This window comes from Danio rerio, chromosome 19 (assembly GCF_052040795.2).
Source record: "Danio rerio strain M-AB ecotype USA chromosome 19, GRCz13ab, whole genome shotgun sequence".
NCBI classification, from domain to species: Eukaryota; Metazoa; Chordata; class Actinopteri; order Cypriniformes; family Danionidae; genus Danio; species Danio rerio.
In genome coordinates, this window is record NC_141039.2 from 46,020,143 (window position 1) to 46,042,485 (window position 22,343).

At 37.4% G+C, this 22,343-nt stretch overlaps 2 protein-coding genes across 3 annotated transcripts in view; one reads left to right on the top strand and one right to left on the bottom strand.

Moving 5' to 3' along the window:
- The window catches only part of wasf2 (WASP family member 2), a gene marked incomplete in the record, with an annotated part of 185,745 nt that overhangs the window by 10,879 nt on the left and 152,523 nt on the right, over window positions 1-22,343 (top strand). The window contains 3 exon segments of the mRNA NM_001328190.1: window positions 2,163-2,330; window positions 4,435-4,904; window positions 7,057-7,328. Coding sequence (NP_001315119.1) covers window positions 2,163-2,330; window positions 4,435-4,904; window positions 7,057-7,214 — 796 coding nt within the window.
- gpr3 (G protein-coupled receptor 3) lies at window positions 12,548-18,268 on the bottom strand. 2 transcript variants are annotated; one of them, XR_015945242.1, is made up of 3 exons: window positions 18,083-18,268; window positions 14,560-15,839; window positions 12,548-14,515 (listed from the first exon to the last, which is right to left on the bottom strand). XR_015945242.1 is itself a non-coding variant. In NM_001082915.1 (2 exon segments), a coding segment is annotated over 1 exon segment (981 nt). In that variant the 5' UTR covers window positions 15,838-15,839; window positions 18,083-18,239.

Sequence of the window (22,343 nt, forward strand, 5' to 3'; positions counted from 1 at the left end):
TTTTCATACACATTTGTAAGTTTGTATAATATCTGGAAAAAATGCAATAAAAATATTGGAAATATATAGAAGATATAAAACTGATATAAACATGTAAAGCTTGTAGTTTGCCATTTCCGCCTAAATCAGGGCTTGAAATTGCAACCATTTTGGTCGCATATGCGCCTGAAATTTAATCTATGCAACCTCATATTAAATTTGGGAGCATTTGTGCGACTGCAGATAATGGTTGTAGTGCGACCTGTTTTTATTATTAACATTTTTTTAAACGTGCTGAATCGCTTCCCTGCCTCTATATTGGTTCATATTGGCTAACAATCACTCCGCGGGGAATGCAAATGACTGAAGAGTGAAAAGTACACTGAATTTCGATGTGCTGCATTTACTGCGTACTCAGCGCAAATGTCTACTTAATGTAAAATGTAACATATAATATACAATTTGCAGCGGTGCTCATTCATTTTTGGTGGGTGCTCCTAATTTTTTCCTGGTGTTCCTAAATATTTAAAGTTGGGAGCACCAGTGCTACCAAGTAAAAAAGTTAATTTCGAGCCCTGTAAATGATTCATTGTTTTGTCACCTCATACTTCAGGGGTCTGTTCTTCGTACCTCGCTTAAATGATCTAAGATGATTTGGCAGATCCTGGATCTTTTAAGGACTGATCTATCGATCCTTGAAATCATGATCAGCAATGCAGCGATTGGCTGACGGCACAGCAGCGTAATGACATCATCTGATTAATATTCAATTATCCATGTGAGCAAAATTACATCAAATTAGCAGTAAACGGCTTGTTAAATATGACACGCAATAACTCCACATTTGTTGTGAGCTGCAGGCTTTACACTTTCATGTGTCAAGAGTATTCATCATGTATTTCAATGCAAATAAATGTATTTAGTTCTACATTTAGAAAAGATTTTCTTTATTCTAGTAGCCGGTTTTTTAATCGTTGTAAAGAATAACTGGTTGTTTACAAAAGCATTTTGATTTTGGTAAAGGCGTCTGCAACTTTTGTGAAGCATCAAATCACTGGCATATTAACTGTCAAAACATGTTTATGACTGCATAAATGTATTATTGATTTTAAAAAGTCATATATTGTGCATTTTTTTTATACACAATTTGTACTAAAGCGATCTAAAAAGTTCATATCAATAAGTTTTCTCTTTGCACCACCAGGTGGCAGTCTTTGTACTTTCATTTCAAGGGTGCAGATTGCATAAGTTTTATTAATATGTATAAGTTAATTTATTTTATTAATAACTATAACTTATATATATATATATATATATATATATATATATATATATATATATATATATATAGCTTAAAAATATTTACCATTTCCCCAAGTGTATATAACTACTACTGTAAGAAAATATCAGAATTCTGAACATACTTTCTTTATTATCTTTGCTTAAACTGAGCCGATTTAATCCTGTTTATATGCATTGAACCTGCTCCCGATCAGGTTTGACCTAGCAGAATTGTTGCTATGACAACAACTCTCGGATCAGCTTTGAAGAACGAAACGATCCTGGATTATGTCAAATCGTCACTAACCAAATCCAGCTAACTGAGTAATCCACGTACGAAGAATGAACCACAGGTTCTCATCAAATCTTGACCAATCAAATGCTCTCTAGTGTCTGTGTGTTTGATGGCAGAGGGGTGTAGTGAAGAGGGTTGGTGAGTCGCAGAAGAAAGTGAAAGTGAATAGCAGACAGGGAAGAAGGGCGGTTGAGGAGGGGGATCAGAAAAACTAGCTGCCGGATCACATTTCAGAGATTCCAGATCCGGTGTGTTCAGGCACAAATTAAGCCCTTGTGATGAAAACGAAACTCTATTGGCTGTTTTTTTTTTAAGTGGACCAACAGTGCTTATAATTGGTGGGTGCAACTAAATTTTGGCTGATGCCCCTAAATTTTTAAAGTTAGGAGATCCGGTGCTACCAAGCAAAAAGGTTAATTTCGAGCCCTGTATATTAAATAGAAATTGAAGGTATCTCACCGGATATGTGGATCAGTAGATTCAGATATGCCTTGTTGCCTTCCTGCCTTTTATGTTCTGCATTGTCAGCTTTCAGATTCATCAAGTGTTTTACAATATCATTGATGTCTATATACATTTAACATTATTGTTAATGTCTCTCTAACAGCAACTCTTCAGAAGCATTGAACGGCAGTATTGGCTCTGGTGATGATGGCTACATGCACACTGATAGTTATTTGGAACAAAGCACTAACTCCTACAGCTACGATCCCGGCTCTCCTCTCCCACCTCCAGCGCAGGAGGATTTCCCACCTCCACCACCTGCAGACACGCAGTGAGTGTCTTAAAATAGCTCACGCTTTCCCTGTTGTTGAGTAGGGCTGTGCAATATGACGATATAACTCGTATGGATAAAATAAGTCAATTGTTTCATATTTTGCTCTATCATTTAGTTCCAGTTGTTGCAAAATACATTGTTTATGTTAATAATTTTTCATAATTTAGAAGAGCGCAATATTACACGCTTTTGAAGATGTAGACAGAAACGTGATTAACAGCATCATGAGAAAGTTGCTTTCTGGAAAGTAAAATGTTTACATTATGCATTTTATTTAGCATTTATTATTATTTAATGTAATATTAAACCTGTAATCATTCGTTTTTGGAAAGTGTTCCATATTTTATTAATATTTATTTTAGTCAAACGTTGACCCTGAAGTTCTAAATGAAGTGAGAACATGTACACAGTTGAAGTCAGAGTAATTAGCCCCCTTTAAATATTTCCCAAATGATGTTTAACAGAGCAAGAAAATTTTCACATTTGCTTTATTTCAGCTAGAACAAAAGAAGTTTTTATTTTTCAAAAAAACATTTTAAGGTGAAAATTATTAGCCCCTTTAAGCTATATTTTATCGATAGTCAAACGTTCAATATACAATAACTTGCCTAATTCCCCTAACCTGCCTAGTTAAACAAATTAACCTCGTTAAGACTTTAAATGTCCCTTTAAGCTCTATATTATTGTAATATTATTTACTGTCATCATGGCAAAGATTAAATAAATCAGTTATTAGAGACTAATTATTAAAACTATTGTGTTCAGAAATTTTTCCGTTAAACAGAAATTGGGGGAAAAATAAACACGAGGGCTAATAATTCAGGGGGACTAATGATTCTGACTTCAACTGTATATAGATATAAGATGACTTATATCATGATTTAAAGCAGGGGTGCGCAAACTTTTTATTATGAAGGGCCAAAAACCAAGCTTGATTGAAGCTAGTGGGCAGAAGGTAAATAAAGGTGGGGAAATTTAACATGGGTAATTCCCTAATTTATTTAATAATGTTTAAAAATGATTAGAAAACCTTGCTTTATAATAACTCATACAGTATTTTTTCAATTATATAATGAACTTATTACAGTAAAAACAAAACGATCTAATTTATAACAGAATTACACTGGTTTATGCCCTGATTTGCTTGCCGATGTCTTCTGCATAGTTCTCTATCCGTCAAGTGACAATATTTACATTTTTAAAAAATAATTTTCAAACATCTTTTTCATTTAATTGAAACATTTCATTTCAGTTTGCTTTTTTGTAGTTCAGCAAGAAAACAAACAAAAAAAGGTTACGTCAAATTCGAAATGACGATCTCTGTGGTAAAGTCATTTATCTCAACCCTCTCCATCATACTACCTCTCCTCTCAGATGGGATGGTGGGCCAAATCAAAGGTTTCAATAGGCCAATTTTGGCTCGCAGGCCTTACTTTGGGCATCTCTCATTTAAAGTCACCATGAAACAGAAGTTAAGATTTTAATTTTTCCGCCATCGTGATGTACATCCACATAAAATGCATTTAAAATTAGAAAATAATGTCTTTGAAGAAATGACAACTCTAGCTCTGGCCAGCATCTTGGTAGGTAAGATGGCAGACTTGCTGGCACTAGGGGTCATAAGCCGGCAGCTACCTCTCCTAAACTCTCACATGGTCGCCCAATGAAGCTAAGCAGGGCTGCGCCCAGTCAGTACCTGGATGGGAGACCACATGGGAAAGCTAGGTTGCTGCCAGAAGTGGTGTTCGTGAGGCCAGCAGGGGGCACCCAACATGTGGTGTGTGCGCGGGTCCTAATACCCCAGTATAGTGACAGGGACTCTATACTGCTCAGTGAGCGCCGTCTTTTAGATGAGACGTCATAACTGAATTTTTCCTCTGGACTGTACGTTACAATGGTTTGTTAATGATGTAAATTGTGACCTCAACTAAAGTGTAGCCTTGTTTATGTGGGCTAATACATTTAAAGAAAATAATGAAGTGCACAGATGCATTGCTTAAAAGAAGAACTACTATAAACGTATAAAAATAAGAAAAGTATATGTTGATTTCATGTTGACTGTTGATGCATTCAGAGCTGACGAATGCTTGCTCTCTTCCAGGTATAATGAATCTGGTGGTGCACATACAAAGCGTGGCAGTGTTTTAAGCCCCAGCCATCCTCCTCCAGCTCCACCATCTATGCCTTCTTCCCCAGGCCGTCCGACTATGGCTCCTCCTCTGGCTCCTCCACCGCCTCCACCTCCCGGCGGGATGATCCCACCTCCTCCTCCTTTAGGTTTTGATTCGCCTCCGTCTCCTCCTCCGTTCACCGGCAATGCTGTTTCCATCCCGCCTCCACCGCCCATGGATTTGAGTATCCCAGCTCCTCCTCCCCCACCCATGGCTGGTGGGCCTCCTCCTCCTCCACCTCCGCCGCCTCCTCCAGGGCCTCCACCTCCAGGACCTCCTCCACCCTCTGCTCCAGGTCCACCTCCATCAGCAGGAGTCTCTGCTCCATCTGCACCCAAAGCTCAGCCGGCTCCAGCTGCCGGTGATGCTCGCAGTGACCTCCTCGCAGCCATCCGTCAAGGTGACAAAAGCATACACACTCGCATAGTCTTTACAGCTCGTTTCAGCCCAGATGAACTCTTGAAATGTCATTTAGATCATAGGTGTAGTCATTGCAGAAGAAATCCAGACATTATATATTTTAATACTCCATTAGGGGATTATAGTCCAGCCCTTAAATAGAAATTAAATGTAATATGTTTGACAATATACAGTTGAAGTTAGAATTATTGACCCCCTCTGTATATTTTTGCTAAATTTCTGTTTAACAAAAAGATTTTTCTTTCTTTTTTTTTTATTTAACAAATTTTTTTCAACACATTTTTAATCATAACAGTTTTTTTAACTCCTTTCTAATAACTGATTTAGTTTATGTTTGCTTTGATGACAGCACATAATATTTGATTAGATATTTTTCAAGATACCAGTATTCATCTTAAAGTGACATTTAAAGGCTTAACTAGGGTAATTAGGCAAGTCGCTATATAATGTTGTTTTTTTCTGTAGACAATCAGACAAAATATTGCTTAAGGTGGGTAATAATATTGAACTTAAAATTGTTTTAAAAATTTGTTTGCAGAAAATTTGTAATGGTAAAATATAATTTAATAATATATATAAAAATATATTTATTTAGAAAAAAAAACAACATTTTTGACCCTGGACTATAAAGCCTTGTAGTGACCTTCTGTCAAGTTTACAAAATCACATACACTTGCATACTCTTTAAAGCTTGTTCAAGCCCAGATAAACAACTGAAATGTCATTTAGATGATAGATGTAGTTACTGCAGAAAAAAATCAAGGCATTATATATATATATATATATATATATATATATATATATATATATATATATATATATATATATATGTGTGTGTGTGTGTAAATGTATAAATATATATATATATGTGCGTGTGTGTGTGTATGTATGTATAGCAAAATACACTGTATAGCAAACCACTGTGTTTTCCTATTTGTTTGCAGGCAATATTTACTGATAAGAAATGTGAAAAAATAAAATAATTTATTTTAAAAATAATCCTTATTGACCCTGGATAACAAAGTGGTAAATGTCCTTTCAAACTAGAATGTGTGTGTGTATATATATATATATATATATATATATATATATATATATATATATATATATATATATATATATAATTATTATTATTATTATTATTTTTAAAGCTTTCCTCTTAATGATTTATTAAGGTGATGAATGGTTTAAAATATGACAATACTTGAGACCTGAGAGTCTGACAGTTTAAAGAAATTTTATGATCAAAAGTGGAGATTTATATTAACATGTTTACTGTAGGAAATGTACAAAATATGTTCATAGAACATGATCTTTAATATTGTTATGATTCTTGGCAATTGTCAAAAACATTTCTCTGCAACATTAGATTTTGTAGTCCCATTTATTATCCAAAAAGGTAAAAAACCAAAAAGGTTTTAAACATTTAAGTAGACGCTTAAATTGCATTATGCTGTATCTGTATATGAAATCACTCAGTCAATTGACTTTACCTTTTGTAACTGTCTTTACAGTCACTTTAAATCAAAATAATGCATCTTTCAATTAAAATATGAATTACTTAAAAAAATGAAACAGAAGCCAACAACAACAACAAAAACTAATTTGTCATGCATGAGCAATACTGCGTCATGAACAACACTAAACAAAGTGTTTTTGAGCTTGTCCACCTTTGACTACTTCCAGGGGAAGCTGAAAACACTTTAGTTTGTTCAGATTACTTTTGTAGAGTAAATCCACATGTGGTCAAATGCAATCTAAAACACCCCCTACTGACTGATCATGATTGCTGACTGGGTGTGTAGTGAGAGTGCACCAAACCAGCTATTTATACTTCAGTGTGATTATATGAACGGAGTAATTGATAGTTGCCATCCAAATCCCTTTCATTCACTTGCTTTCCTGTTAGTTCAGAAGCTGTGTAATATGTCTCCATCCTCATGTAAATTACCTCAGAGAATGTATTGTATGATGTCATGATCATATATTGCACGTCCTGACTGAAATATTACAATACAGGAACACAAACTAACACAAACAAACAAACAAACATTTAACTTAATCTTGTACATAAGGCTTCTTGAAATGTGCCTGAGCTGAAATTGTGTGTGTGTGTGTGTGTGTGTGTGTAGGGTTTAACCTGCGCAAAGTGGAGGAGCAACGAGAGCAGGAGAAGCGGGATCACAATGGTAATGATGTGGCGGCCATTCTGTCTCGCCGCATCGCCGTGGAGTGCAGCGACTCTGAGGATGATTCGTCTGAGTTTGATGATGATGACTGGTCCGACTGAAGCATCTTCATCACCTGTGCAACCACATCAAGATCATTCCTGTTAGACTCGCACTTCTCATATTACTGTTTACTTTCAGTGTGGCCAAAAGCAAATAAGAGGAAGCGGGCCAAAGTGTGTGTGTGTGTGTGTGTGTGTGTGTGTGTGTGTGTGTGTCCGGAAGGCCTAATCTAAATGAGAGAGTGAATTATTTAGTTATTAATCCTTCTCCGGTTTCAGAGAGCATGGAGCTCTGTACAATGTGGCCAAAGGTAAACTGAGATCATGTTCTAGTGTGTGTTTGTACGTGTGCGCAAGTGTTTTGTGTGAGTTTGTGGTTGCGTGTTTGTGTGGTGCGTGCAAGTATTTGTGCGTGCGAGCGTTTGCATATGTGTGAGCGCATGCGTTCGGGCATTTGTGCATGGAGTGAGCGTTTTTGTGTGCGTGCGAGCGTTTGTGCGTGCAAGCGTTTGTGCCTGCGAGATTTTGTGTGTGCGTGCAAGCGTTTGTGCGTGTGGTCGTCTGACTGTTTGTGCGTGCAAGCGTTTGCGTGCGAGCGTTTGTGCATGCAGTCGTTTGTGCGTGCAAGTGTTTGTGTATGCACAAACGCTTGCACGCACAAACAATTGCATGCACAAACGCTTGCACGCACAAACAATTGCATGCACAAACGCTTGCACGCACAAACAATTGCATGCACAAACGCTTGCACGCACAAACGCTCACACGCAAACGCTTGCACGCAAAAACGCTCGCACTCAAGCACGCACAACTGCTCGCACGCAAACGCTCGCACGCAAACGCTCGCACGCAAAAACGCTCGCACACAAACGCTTGCACGCAAACACTTGCACACACAAATGCTCGGGCGCTTGCACGCACAACCGATTGCGTGCAAGCATTTGTGCGTGTGTGTTTGCGAACTTTTGTGCGTGCGAGCGTTTGTGCATGCAAAGGTTTGTATGCAAGCATTTGTGCGTGCGAGCATTTGTGTGTGCGAGCATTTGTGTGTGCGAGCATTTGTGTTTGTGAGCATTTGTGCGTGCGTGCGAGCAACCTTTTGTGCGAGCGATTGTGAGTTTGCATGGATGCGAGCGTTTGCATGCGTGCGAGCGTTTGCATGCGTGCGTTTGTTGGTTTGTGCTTGTGTGCACTAGTGTTTGTGCGTGTGCACATGCACGTTATTGTGAGCGTTTGTGTGCGAGTGTTTGTGCGTGCTTGCGTTTGTGCTTGTGTGCGCAAGTGTTTTGTGTGTGCTCGAGCGTTTGTCCATGCGAGTGTTTGTATGTTTGTTTATGTGTGTGTGCGTTCGAGTGTTTGTTTGTACACACTAGCATTTAAGTGTTTGTGTGTGTTTCCGTGTCTTCCTCTGTATACATCAGTATAGATTTAGCTAAATCTCACCATTAACATTATTCCATATTAATTAATCAACTGAAGACTTTCTGAAAACATGGCCAGACGCCCTTTATAATGCAGATATTTCAATAGTACGTCTTTTCTGTCTCTCGCACCTTGTACGATAAAATAATTTGTTTCATTGCCGTCTGTGTTGATTCTCCATGACCAAAAGTGCTTTTATTTGTGTCCTGAACAGAACGATGTTTGTCAGCCGCACAGTACTAGTCCTTTTCTCTCTCTCTCTCTCTCTTATGTTCAGCCCAAGTGCCTGCTTCATAATGCCTGTTGTTTTAATGCCAAAGTTTTAGAAATTATGCAAGATTTTGAAATCAAAGAAAGTGGATTGTTTTATTTTGATGTATGTGGGTAATAATTACGAGATTTTTTTTCTATCAGCAACTGAAATAAAATCTTAAATATATCCTGTTGTCAGGCTGTTTTTCTACATGTTGGAGCTTGCATCAGACTGTTACCAGTTATCCGGTTTCCTTGTAGATGCACACGGGTGGTCTTTTAGCTTTATAAATAGTTATTGTAGGAAAATGAAGAATGCAGCATGCCATCCTGTCATTCGTCCACAGTAATTTGGTGTCGGCATATCATTTAATCAGTATTAGCTTAATTATTCATAAGTTTTGACCTCAGTTTGCTTATGTTTATGGTTTATGCTGAGATTCATTCATTAATTTTCTTTAATCCTTTATTTATCTTCCCACTTTCAAGAGCTTGAGAATTAAAAATTTCAGATGTATATCGTTTATAATACCTATAATAGATAATATTAAACTTTTAAGAATATGTTAATGATAATACATTAATATAAATAAGTAAATCTCATCATTGCAGATATCTTGATCGACTTGTGTTGGTTAAAAAATCATTTAATTAGGTTTTTATGCAGATGCACTACCTGACTAAAGTCTTGTCGTCAATCCCACTTGTTAGAGCAACAAATAATGACTTCACTTCTAGTTGATCATGTGGAAAAGTGGCAGAAGGCCAATTTTTTTTCTGATGAATCATCTGCTGAACTGCATCCCAATCATTACAAATACAGCAGAAGACCAACTGGAACCTGCATGGAGCCAAGATTCTCACAGAAATCAGTCAAGGGCAAATTCTTCAGCAGGATAGCGCTCCTCATACTGCAGCCTCCAAATCAAAGTTCCTGAAAGCAAAGAATGTCAAGGTGCTCCAGGATTGGCCAGCACAGTCACCAGATGTGAATATTATTGGGCATATCTGGGGTAAGATGAAGGAGGAGGCATTGAAATTAATCCAAAGAATCTTGATGAGCTCTGGGAGTCCTGCAAGAACGCTTTCTTTTCCATTCCAGATGACTTTATTAATCAGTGATGTGAGTCAGTGCAGAGATGTATGGATGCAGTCCTCCAAGCTCATGATGGATTCAGACACAATATTCATTCTGTTTCCACTGCAGCATGACTTTATATTCTATGCTGGACATTATTTCTGTTCAGTGATGAGACTTAAGTCAGACCGTACTGTCCTAATGAAATAATTAAAAATCAAGGCATGATCATATTTTATTCAGGTAAAATAAGCCTAATCTAGAGGCCTTTGCCTTTCATGTTAGCCACTTCTGATACCAAATCATAAACTAGAAGTCAAGTTAATATTTACGGTTCCTAAAATTTGGATAGATGACAAGACTTTTGTCAGGTGTGCTAGTTTGATTTCCATTTGAGTTATTTCAGCACCCAGCAAACATTATTTACTTTTAACACATGTCTAATAGATGTCTAAACAGAGTCGTCTTGGCTAAAACATGGCTAAATTTGGACTTTCGGTGAAAAATCTAATGGATGTCCAAGAATAAGCCAAAACTAGACCAGTCATCAAATAAACAGAAATGAATGACCACACATATAAAGTCTATTTGACGACTAGTCTAGTTTTGGGCTAGACATGTTTTAGTCGAGCTGTTGACGTTTAGATGTTTATTAAATGTCTATTAAACACAAAATTGTTTGCTGAGCAGATGTTTTGTAGTTTTTTTTTTTTTTTCCATTAAGTCATTGGTTCTCAAAGTGCGGGTCGGGAACCCCCGAGGGGTCATGGGACAATGAAGGGGGGGGGGTCGCCTGGCGATTTCCAAAAATCTATTTATATTTTAATAAACCATAAGAATGAGCATATTTTATCCATAACCCACTGAAAATTAAAAAAAAATAGTCATTTATAATTACTATGTACTATATAGTTACTATAGTAGCTCATATTTACTAGTTCTATTGGATTGCGACCCCTGGGGTAATTACTTTATATTAAAGAGACAGCGATATCGTCAGATGCAGCAGATTGATTTTATAACAGCAGGTTAATCTCTCGGGCCCATTTACAGCACTGACATACATACAGGGGTGTAAAGTAACTAATTACAAATACTCAAATTACTGTAATTGAGTAATTTTTCTCAGAAATTGTAATCTACTAAGCAGTTTTAAAATGTGTACTTTAACTTATCCTTGAGTCCATTTTTAGTGCAGTATCTGTACTTTTACTCCACTACTTTCCTTCAACCTGCAGTCACTACTTTATTTCTTTCTTGTCTTTGGTGATTGGCTAAAGTAGAAAATCCGTCCTGTGATTCCTGTCTAATCAAATTGCACATAGAAGTAAATCACATGATTCTGAACAACGTCAACACATGGGCGCTTTATAAATGCAGCAAACCTTTTAGGATTAAAAATGTCAGAGAAGATGTTCAAAATTCTTATAATATACTGGATGTCACTGATGAGAAAATAGATGTCGACTGTAAAAAAAAAAAAAAGATGTTGACTAATGATGACTATGATGACTGAACTCACCAAACAGCCTCCTTAAACAATCACTAAATGGAAGGAAAGAAAAATTAAAGGAAGGACCGAACAAAGGAAGGACTGAACTAATGAAGGAAGGATTCAAGGAAGGACTGAACAAAATAAGGAAGGAACGAACAAACGAACGAACAAAGGACCTAATGAGGGAAGGAACAAAATTATGAATAAACGAACGGATAAATGAGCGAACACATGAAGGAAGGAACAAAGGAATGAAGGAAGGAATGAACAAATAAATAAAGGAAGGAAAGAACAAGGGCCTAATGAAGAAAGGAACAAAAAACTAACGAACGAACAAAAGACAAAAATGAATGAAGTAAGGATTCAAGGAAGAACTGAACAACTTAAGAAAAGGATTGAACGAATGAACAAAGGACCTAAATCAGGGAGGAACAAAAATATGAATGAGTGAACAAATGAAGGGAGGAACGAAGGAAAGACCGAATGAATGAAGGAACGAACAAATTAAAGAATGAAGGAAGGACAGAACAAACAAACAATGGAAGAAAGTTGGAAGGAACTAGAGGAAGATTACTAAACGCACTACAGAATGTTACGTTTACACATCACTGCACAAACTGCATGTAAATGCAAAATGACTTTTTATGGCGTAATACTCACTACTCTTGAGTACTTTTAAAATGCCTACTTTTACTCATACTTTGAGTAATATTTGCAACAGATACTTTTACTCTACTTGCAGTACATTTTTATGCAAGTAATGGTACTTTTACTTAAATAGGATTTTTCTGTACTCTTTACACCACTGCATACATAAAAAAATTCAACGAAGAATAGACTTGTGTCTATTGGTGTGTGTGTGTGTGTGTGTGTGTGTGTGTGTGTGTGTGCGCCATTGCATGCAAGGTTTCTGTATTTATAACCACCTCAGAAGATATTGGGGGTCACGAGTCACTGGCATTGTCATTTTGGGGGTAGTGGGCTGAAAAGTTTGGGAACTCCTGCTTTAAGTAACCATAATGTTAGTTCTAGTCATAATAATCCTGATTCCAAGCCAATATCATGAATAATACTTCAGTGACATTGGAATTTGATACAAATGACACAATCTGAACTCCTAATAAAAACAACAATACCACAAACATGTACAAAAGTTACAATTTATTCATTATAAACATTTTCCATAAAACATCTCATCATTTCAACAATAAAACATTCACTCATTTGGACAGTTTTTTGTGCAACATTTATACATTGTAAGTGCAAACGAGACATTTATGACGTATAAAACCATCAGTCAGAATAACAAATGACAATTTGATCATTAAAAACAAGTCAAGTCATTGTCGTAAAGTGCAAATGATTTTGATTCCATCAGTAAACTCTGAAACTGGACTTCAGAGGAAGAAAAATGAGGCACAAATCTGAGACATGTAAGCGGAGAGGAGGGTTTCTGCTTGGACCCTTTAGTTGGCAACTACAGTAGCTAAAAGGATACAGTGGCAGTCTTCAGTAAAAAAAGGACACACACATTTACATAAACATTTTCATATTTAAATAAATTGATGGAGAGTAATCCGTTAACACCATTTAGACAGCAGATTTGGCACAGTGATTTCCCCAAACAGGAACAAACACAAAATGTTTAAGACAGGGTGGGTGAAAAATAACTGGGTGTTAAAGGGATAGTTCACCCAAAAAAAGAATTTACTCACCCTTCACTGTGAGCAAACCTGTGTGAATTGTAATGGAAGTCATGGGCTACTGGTTTTCAACATTCTTTGAAATATCTTCTTTTGCTAAATAAAGGAATTCAAGCAGGTTTGCAAAAAGGGAGTAAATTTACATTTTTGAGTGAACTACCCCTTTAAAAATAAGTAAAAAAGTTCATATCTCTAATACTGCCTTTGGAGGCCAATTCCTGTGCATTGAAATGGGAAATATGAAATCTTATTACCTACTGGCTGTTTTCTGCATGATGCTACGAGTTCTAGCTATTAAAACTGCCAAGTTGTTTTTCACCCATGTTTTACAAATGCTGGATTATTTCAACCTAATTTTGGGTAAAATAAGGACTAAACCAACACTGTAAAGAGCAATTAGTTACTTTAATTTTGTCTTTACTTTAAAAAGTGAGTGAATCTGTTCATGTTATTTTTTGTAATTATACACACAGTTTATTTAATGATTTTAAGGCAATGTGTTTACTTTAAGTAGAGTCAACTAATTGTTTTAAATACAATGGGTTTACTTTAAGGTTAGGCAACTAATCGCTTTAAAAGATATGTATTTACTTTAAGTTGAGTCAACTAATAATTTTTAAAAGCAATGGTTTTACCCACTTTTTTAAGTTGAGTCAACTAACCGATTCAAAAGCAATGGTTTTACTTTAAGTTGGGTCAACTAATCGCTTTTAAAAGCAACGGGTTTAACCGTTTTTTTTAAGTTTAGTCAACTATTCGCTTCAAAAGCAATGGTTTTACTTAGAGTAAACTAATTGCTTTTAAAAGCAACAGGTTTACTCACTTTTTTAAGTTGAGTCAACTAATCGCTTCAAAAGTAAAGGGTTTACTTTAAGTTGAGTCAACTAATTGCTTTTAAAAGCAACTGGTTTACTCACTTTTTTAAAGTTGAGTCACCTAATCACTTCAAAAGCAATGGTTTTACTTCAAATTGAGTCAACTAATTGCTTTAAAAGCAATGGGTTTACCCACTTTTTTAAGTTAGATCAACTAATCGCTTTAAAAGCAATGGGTTAACTCACTTTTTTAAGTTAGGTCAACTAATCGCTTTAAAAGCAATGGGTTTACTCACTTTTTTAAGTTGAGTCAACTAACCGATTCAAAAGCAATGGTTTTACTTTAAGTTGGGTCAACTAATCGCTTTTAAAAGCAACGGGTTTAACCGTTTTTTTTTTTAAGTTTAGTCAACTATTCGCTTCAAAAGCAATGGTTTTACTTTGAGTAAACTAATTGCTTTTAAAAGCAACAGGTTTACTCACTTTTTTAAGTTGAGTCAACTAATCGCTTCAAAAGTAAAGGGTTTACTTTAAGTTGACTCAACTAATTGCTTTTAAAAGCAACGGGTTTACTCACTTTTTTAAAGTTGAGTCACCTAATCACTTCAAAAGCAATGGTTTTACTTCAAGTTGAGTCAACTAATTGCTTTAAAAGCAATGGGTTTCCCCACTTTTTACCTCAACTCAACTAATTGCTTTACTTAAAGTGAGTAAACTCAATGCTTTTAGAGTGAACTTATTGCTTTTAAAACAATGGGTTTACTCAATTGGTTAGTATTAAACTAGTCAATTCATAAAGTAATACAATTTTGAAAAATTAAAGACCAAGTTTAACCCAACAATTGAAACTGTCCTAATATTTTACCCAGTATTTTTAGAGCGCACCCTGTGGTCTATTATATGGCACCATAATAATCATTTCCAGAGCTGCCTGAGTTCAGACGTCGCTGGGGGTGTGTGTGTTTTTGTTGGGTGTGTTTGGCAGACAGCAGCACACAGTCTGTCGCAGCACTCTCTGGATGTGTGTGTTCCTGTAGGCATAGATCAGCGGGTTCAACAGAGAGTTTCCCGTCACTGGAACCAATGTGGCATAAGTGTACAGAGCAGGGGACGACCCATCGCCCAGGAGGCCGTATAAAGCGAATGGTATCCAGCAACTGGCAAATGTGGCGAGGATGAGTGCAAGAGTGTGTACCCGGCGGCGGGTGTGTGTGCGTGCGGATGGGAGTGTGTGCCTTTGCAGGGCGATTTGATGAGAATGGCGGAGCACGACCCGGCAGATGCGTGCATTCAGCTGCAGCAGCAATGCTAACGTTAGCAGGAATCCACCGCACAGGGTGGCTAAGTGCACTCGGGTCAAAGGTCGAAGCACACTACAGGAATCTCCATCATGCAGACAGTTCCACCCTAAAGCCGGAAGTGCACCTTGTAGACCAGCAAGAGTCCATCCGACGGCCAGGGCGCAGCGCGTTTGAGTGTGTGTGCGCTGGGATCCGTAGGTCAGCGCGTGATGTAGAGACAAAAACCTGTCCAGAGTGATCCCCAATAAGGAGAACACCGATGCACTGAGAGCGCTTACTAATAAACCCACACTGCCCAGTTCAAGCGCTTCGGAATACACACATCTGCGAGACAGGAAGTGCAGAAGTAACCCCACCCCAGCCAGGAAGTCCGCCCATGCCAGGCTGCCAATCAACAAGAACATCGGCGCACGCAGAGATGATGAGGAAAAAATGGTGGCCACTACAATTGCATTCTCGCAGCAAATCAACACTCCGGATACACACAAGGTGATGTCCCACGGTGTCATGACGGAGGCCTCCAGGGGTTTAGGGGGCATTTGGGAGGGCGGGAGGTCTAGGAGTTGGTTCATAGCCAAGATGACTTCTAAGCCCACTTCAGAGCTGTTCTGGTCCATTACTGTGGGAGAGGGAAAGCAGATTTAGTCAGAATCTAGTGCACATATTCAGCTCCTGATGCTCACCTCACAATGACACACAGAATCAGATGAACAGCAGGAAATGACAATCTGATTAAAGCTGACATCTCTAGGCTGCACACTATAAACAGTGTTGGAGACTATGGCAATGCAAAAGCCAATGTGATGTTGTGTTCTGATTCTATTAATCCCTACACACACACATATGTATATGTATTTTTTTTTTGGGGGGGGGGGGGGGGGGGGGGGTGCTTGTTCAAACTACTTATGTAAATTGGATTAAAACATTTTTGGATTAAATTTATTTAATTTAAGTTGAAACAACACAATTCTTGAATTTTCTTTCAGGCAACTTAATTGTTTTATGTTTAATCAACTTGAAATGGTAAAAACCATTAAGTAACTTGATTAATTTGAGTTAGGACTGTAAAAAGCACTAAGCCTTAAATCTTTAAACTGAATCAATTTAACCTTGAGTCCATTGAACTTATATTATGGTAAACGGACTTAAAACAACTTGTGTGATTTTAAAAGCAAGCTAGAGCATGATTAACTTCATTTAATAATTTACAATGTTCTAAAATAATGTTGTCAGGACAAATTGGTCATATAATGTTTTACAGTGAGGGAACTGTGTGGAACACAGCATTTTTTTACAGTGCTGAACATTTAAAAAAATAAAAATAAAATAAAAAATAAATAAATAAATTAAAAAAAAAAAAAAAAAAAAAAAAATATATATATATATATATATATATATATATATATATATATATATATATATGTATGTATTTGTGTAAAAATAACATTATGAAAACAAATAAAATCATATTTACTTATCATTTATTAATACATGTTTAATTTCATGTCATAAAATACTATAAACACCTTTTCAGGGTTTGGATTCGTTGTTATTTGGTAAAAAACACAATATAAATAGTGATATTATTACAATTTAAAATAACTCTTTTGTATTTAAACTAATTTGCAAGTGTGATTTATTAATATAATCTCAGCATCATTACTCTAATCTTCAATGTCACATTAACCTACAAAAATGATTCCTGATGTCAGTCAATGCTGAAAACACTTGTGCTTGATCATGACACAAATTAGTTTCCAAAATAATAGAAATATCTTTGATGTTATACCTATATTTCTTAGTATTTGTAATGTTTAACTCTGTCAAGTTAAAATATCCTAATATAAAAAAGTAATATTATTTTCTTTTTTTTTTTTAAATCAGAATATGACATAAAATATATTTAGTTTTTCATTTTATCTGATGCCTTGTTTAGTATAGCATAAAAATCCCAAACGTCAAATCCTCCAAAACACAAATGCATCCAAAGCTGAAAATAATATTTACTCATTATTTATTAATATTATATTAATATATATTTAATTTAATGTAATAAAGTACTGTAAAACACCTTTTCAGGGTTGGAGTTTGTTAATGTTATTTGATTAAAAATACAATATAAAAAGTGAAGTTATTACAATTAATATTTATAGTTAAATATTATAAATACTAAGACATAAAGGTATAGCATCAAATATATTTCTATTATTTTGGAAACTAAATTGTGTCATGATCTAGCAAAAAGGGTTTTAGCATTAATCATAATGAGAAATGTTTATTGAGCATCCAATCAGGAATCAGAATGATATCTGAAGGATCATGTGACATTGAAGATTAGAGTAGTGATGCTGGAAGTATATTAATAAACTACACTCTAAGATTTTAAAATGTAATAAAATTAATAGTTTTTTCTATTTAAAAGAAATCAGAATATGGTGCATACTCTTACTTTTTAATTTTATTAATGATGATTTAATAATGATATCTTATCTAGTACAGAATAAAAATCTCAAATGACATATCCTCCAAAGCAGAAATGCATCCAAAGCTGAAATATAAGCTTGACTCACTTTATTATAGTGTATTATATTAGTATCATCATCAACACTAATCCTCACAACAATTACTTAAAGGTCCTTTCATTAAATATTCATAGAGTGTCAGGATGGGAATCACCATTTTGAAGTTGACAGCAGATTTGAGCGCTGGTGTCACATACACGATTATGTAAACCACAGAAGCTCCAGCAATGCCTTAAAATACTCCCTTTATAGTCTATAGTCACAATGAATTTCTAACAACACAACTACGTTGAACTACACAACATTCTTACAAGTAAAAAGATGAATAAATCAGACTTACGGAAGATGTAGAAGATTGCAAAAACGACCAGTCTTCACTTCACCATCCAACTGAGGATCTTGTGAAATATCTTCAGCCCTGCTGAACAACGGGAGTCCTCGCAGGTGCAAATCCAGCTCTTAAAGATGAAACTCTTGCTCGATGTTTTTGCTCGTTTCTCCGCGGAGCTCTTCTGTATTAAACACTCAGCTCCGGTGGGCTGCAAGCTATACCCTCACCGAGTCCCCTCTGACGTCAGCTACGATGATGAGGGGCGATTCTGCGCCGGCTGACCAATCAGGAGCCTCGCAAGAACACCATCCTCTGTCGTAATTTCATTCATAAAAATACCGCATTCTTTCACCCCGCCCACTGCGACGCAGCTGAGAGGACAAAGTGAATCAACTAACTGGCCCTGTTAAAGCACTAAAAACGACACATTTGCTCTAATAAGTCTTTTTTTTATCTTCCAATAACACAGTTAGTGATATATTGCTTTTGCATGCGCGTGTCAGTGTGAGCGCGCGCGCATGAGAACAAACGTGATTGCGAGTGAGTCACTGCTGTCCGTGGTGCTGAAAAACTTGATGGTGACGCAAATTGTGCCGCACTATCTGTGGGTACGTGGCACACTATACTATTACTACGTTCACCTCTAACATGAAATCCCATGTGTTTGGTTTGTCAATATCCTTGAATGAGTGACAAAGCTATCGTGTTTAAGTCAAGAAACGCACGCACGCGCATCTGTCTAAATTGCTGTTTAAATAAATGTCACTGCTTCGATGATTGAAGGTTATAACGGTGACATAATTTCCCTGAAAATGATGGAGATTCTGGCGCTTCCCGGTATATTCTGCGCGTGCCGGTGCATATCAATGAAGCAGGTGGGCGCGCGCTGCAATAATGGGGACTCTCCTGCTCTCTATATAAGGGCAGGCGCTTCCGGTGGTCACCAGCTGGAGGATTCTTATAAGAAATGCTTATATGAAATGCTCTCCCTTATTCTGTAAGAAATGCTTCCACACTAGCTAGTTTTAAGAAGATGCTAAAAACTCATCTTTTTAAGACTGCATTTTTGGATGCTTGATTATTCTGTGTTTATACTTTAGAACTTTTTTGATGTATACTTGTATTTTATTGCATGTTTGATTTCTCTGTTGTAGTAGCGCTTTGAGTTTAAAAAAAAGCACCTTATAAATAAAATGTATTATTGTTATTATTATTAAGAAATGCCTTCTTCGAGAGTAAGAATTTTATTTAATTATTTATTTACGTGTTTGTTTTGCTTCTTATTTTTTTACATTATTATTATTATTTATTTTCCATCATCCTGGCATTATATTGCTTGTTCTATTGTCATGTATCTGCTGTTTAAAGCATAATAAATAATTTTTAAAAATCCTCCCTTAAAGGGCACCTATGATGAAAATCATATACTGTAAGCTGTTTGGACCAATGACTGTAAAAAATATGGACGACGCGACAGCCCTTTTTCCCATTGAACGCCTTGAGGGCAAAACGCCTGCTTGACGGGCACAAACTGTCGCAAAAGACTGCTGAAATTGGAGCCAGACATGCGCAGAAGGACTGTCTGATGGAGCCAGAGGAGGAGCCGCGAAAATGAGCAGAGTCGAGCTTCCAATCAAACGCTTTATGTAAAATCAACTACGCCCCCCGAACTTCTCAGCATGCGTTTGCTGTCATATCAACACAAATGGATGTAATAACGTTAACAAATATGAGGGTTTTATATATTCAATCGCACCAGCTCCAGGCCGCAGCGCATAACTTACTCGCGGCGTCGCGGGCTGATTCCGGCTCGCATGCGGCAGCACCGGCTCGCTCGGCCGCCGCATCTGGCTCGATTGACTCGGACTGGAATCGGGCAGTGAGTCCAGGCATCCGGAGTAGGTCCAGCAGAGGTAACATTAGTCAGTCTGAGCTCTAAGAGATAAGTCTCTGGCAGGCGAGAATCTAGCCGGAACTGTGTTTTGCTATCTGGGTGGCTAGGCGTGTATCAGCAAACTAATAAAGCCCGAAAAAAGCCCTGAACTTAGCGAATAAACAGTGTTCCACCAGGATCATGTATGTCAGAAACTATAGTTTACTGCTGAACTCATTTTGTCATGGTAAAATAACACAGAAATCGAATAATAACATTTCAGTCTACTTCAGTCTCCTGCCGAAGCTCAGACGCCGCGCTTTGAGAAACTGTCAATCACAGCTGTCAATCACGATGACACGCCCAGCATTAAATTACTGCTAAAAACAAACTGTTTACAAAAATGAAGATCTGCACCTATTTCAGCACAATAACCAGTGCCTTAATCGACCAGAACTATCTTTCGGGACATTTTATTGCAAGTGTAATATTTTTTTTTATTTGGGCTCAAGTCTCCTTCATTAACACGGAGGAGGCGGGCTTTATGACTTGTACTGCAGCCAGCCCCCAGGGGGCGATCTAACGGCCGAAACCTTCACTCAAACGTAGGCTTGCGGCACACTTGGTTTGGACAGGACTGAGCAGGTATTGTGTGTTAACAGTTGGGGGGTTGATAGAAACACAATAAGGCCGTACTCACAGTTGCCTCGAACCGGGCCAAAGCACGCTTGTCCTCCCTCCCGTCTCCCCCGACGGCCCGCACTCACACCACAAACGAGCCTCGGCACGCTTGCGTCATCGCTGCTGCGCTGTTCAGTGAGAAGCACTCTCTCACTCAGCAGCACAGTGGAGATTTCTTTAGTTATATCGTGTCAGTCGTTTGATATGTAGTGACATGCAGTCAAATATTTCGCCAAACAGTCCTTAGGGATGCGGTGACACGCAGTCAGATATTTCGCCAAACAGATTCGCCACTTTTGGCGCTCATAAACAATCATAAAGCCCTCATGCTGCAGGAATGAGGAGGTCTGCTGAAGCCGCGCAGCTGTCGTGCAGTGAGGAGTTTTCGTCTTTAATAAACTATGGCAGTTTGCGTTCACTGAACAGTAAGAATGATTAATAAATCCATATGAAACAGCCCCTTAAAAGTCACGTCTCGTTTTCAGTTTCGGGCTTTGGCACGTTTTGCACTCACACACAAGCGTACCGTGCTAAAGCCCAAGTGAACCGTGCCCAGGCACACCTCTTTCAACCGGGCCCTAAGTCTCTTTTCTTTATTTACTGAGGTTACAATAAGATCTAAATCCCTCCCGTTTTGAGGCTGACCGCAATGTGATGTAGGATTGCGGTTTCCCCACCCATCGAATTGATTAACAGTCGTGTATTAACATGTATCAACAAGACATCAACATCAACAAGACAGAACATGAGCAAAGCAACTGGGTTTAAAAGATCTGTTCGGCTCTCTGTGATCATCAATCATCATCAAATGTGATCAAGAATGAGTTTCACACGTTTAAAATGTTTTTAAATCAGGGCATGTTTGTAATAAATACAGTGATTTTACCGTCTTTATCACCACAGCCGCATGTCAGTACAATTATTAAAGACGATGCTTCAATCCCGGTTTGTGGATGTTAAATCAGGTTTATTTTGTACATTAACATGCATACAGCAGTGCATATTAACCTGTATCCTGTCACATTCGCCATGCAAAAACGCCATGTTAAACCAGCGTGTTGTGTGTGTGCGTGTAATGACATTGTATGTCACTCATCATCGCAGAAAGACTTGAATTAGCTCCACAACAAATACATCAAATAATCATTGGGAAAGTTCTTACTGTAGTATTTCTCACAAACGTTGCTTCTCATGTACAAAACTTCTTGCACGCCCCTTCAAATATGTTCAAGCGCAGATCTTCTTGTGCGCTCTCAAATAAACGCTGCTGAACTGCAATTTGGTACGTTTATGTAACGAGTATGTCTCCAACATTTATTACATTTGCTTGGAATATTTATGAATGTCTTCAATAGACCAACAGAGTGACATTAATGTGTCCTGAAGTAAAGTGAAGCGGCTATACATCGTGTTTGCTGGCCTCACGCATCACGCACATGTCAGCCAGTCAGTCAGTCAGCCCGTAACCTTAAAGGGTAAAACAAATATTGCACAGAAAAGTTTGCGCTGTTATAATTCACTTACCTTTTAATACGTTTTGGTGCGATTATCACCCGCTTTTAAAAAAATCCCAACTAAATGTTTTGAATGAAAAGCTGTAATGTAGCCGTGGCGGGATCAATTTTAGCGTGGCGCCCCGCCATAGAAGAATGTAGCAAAAACCATGACGTGAGATCTGATTCCTTCATGTCTGTCACTGTGTTGTTTATCTGACAC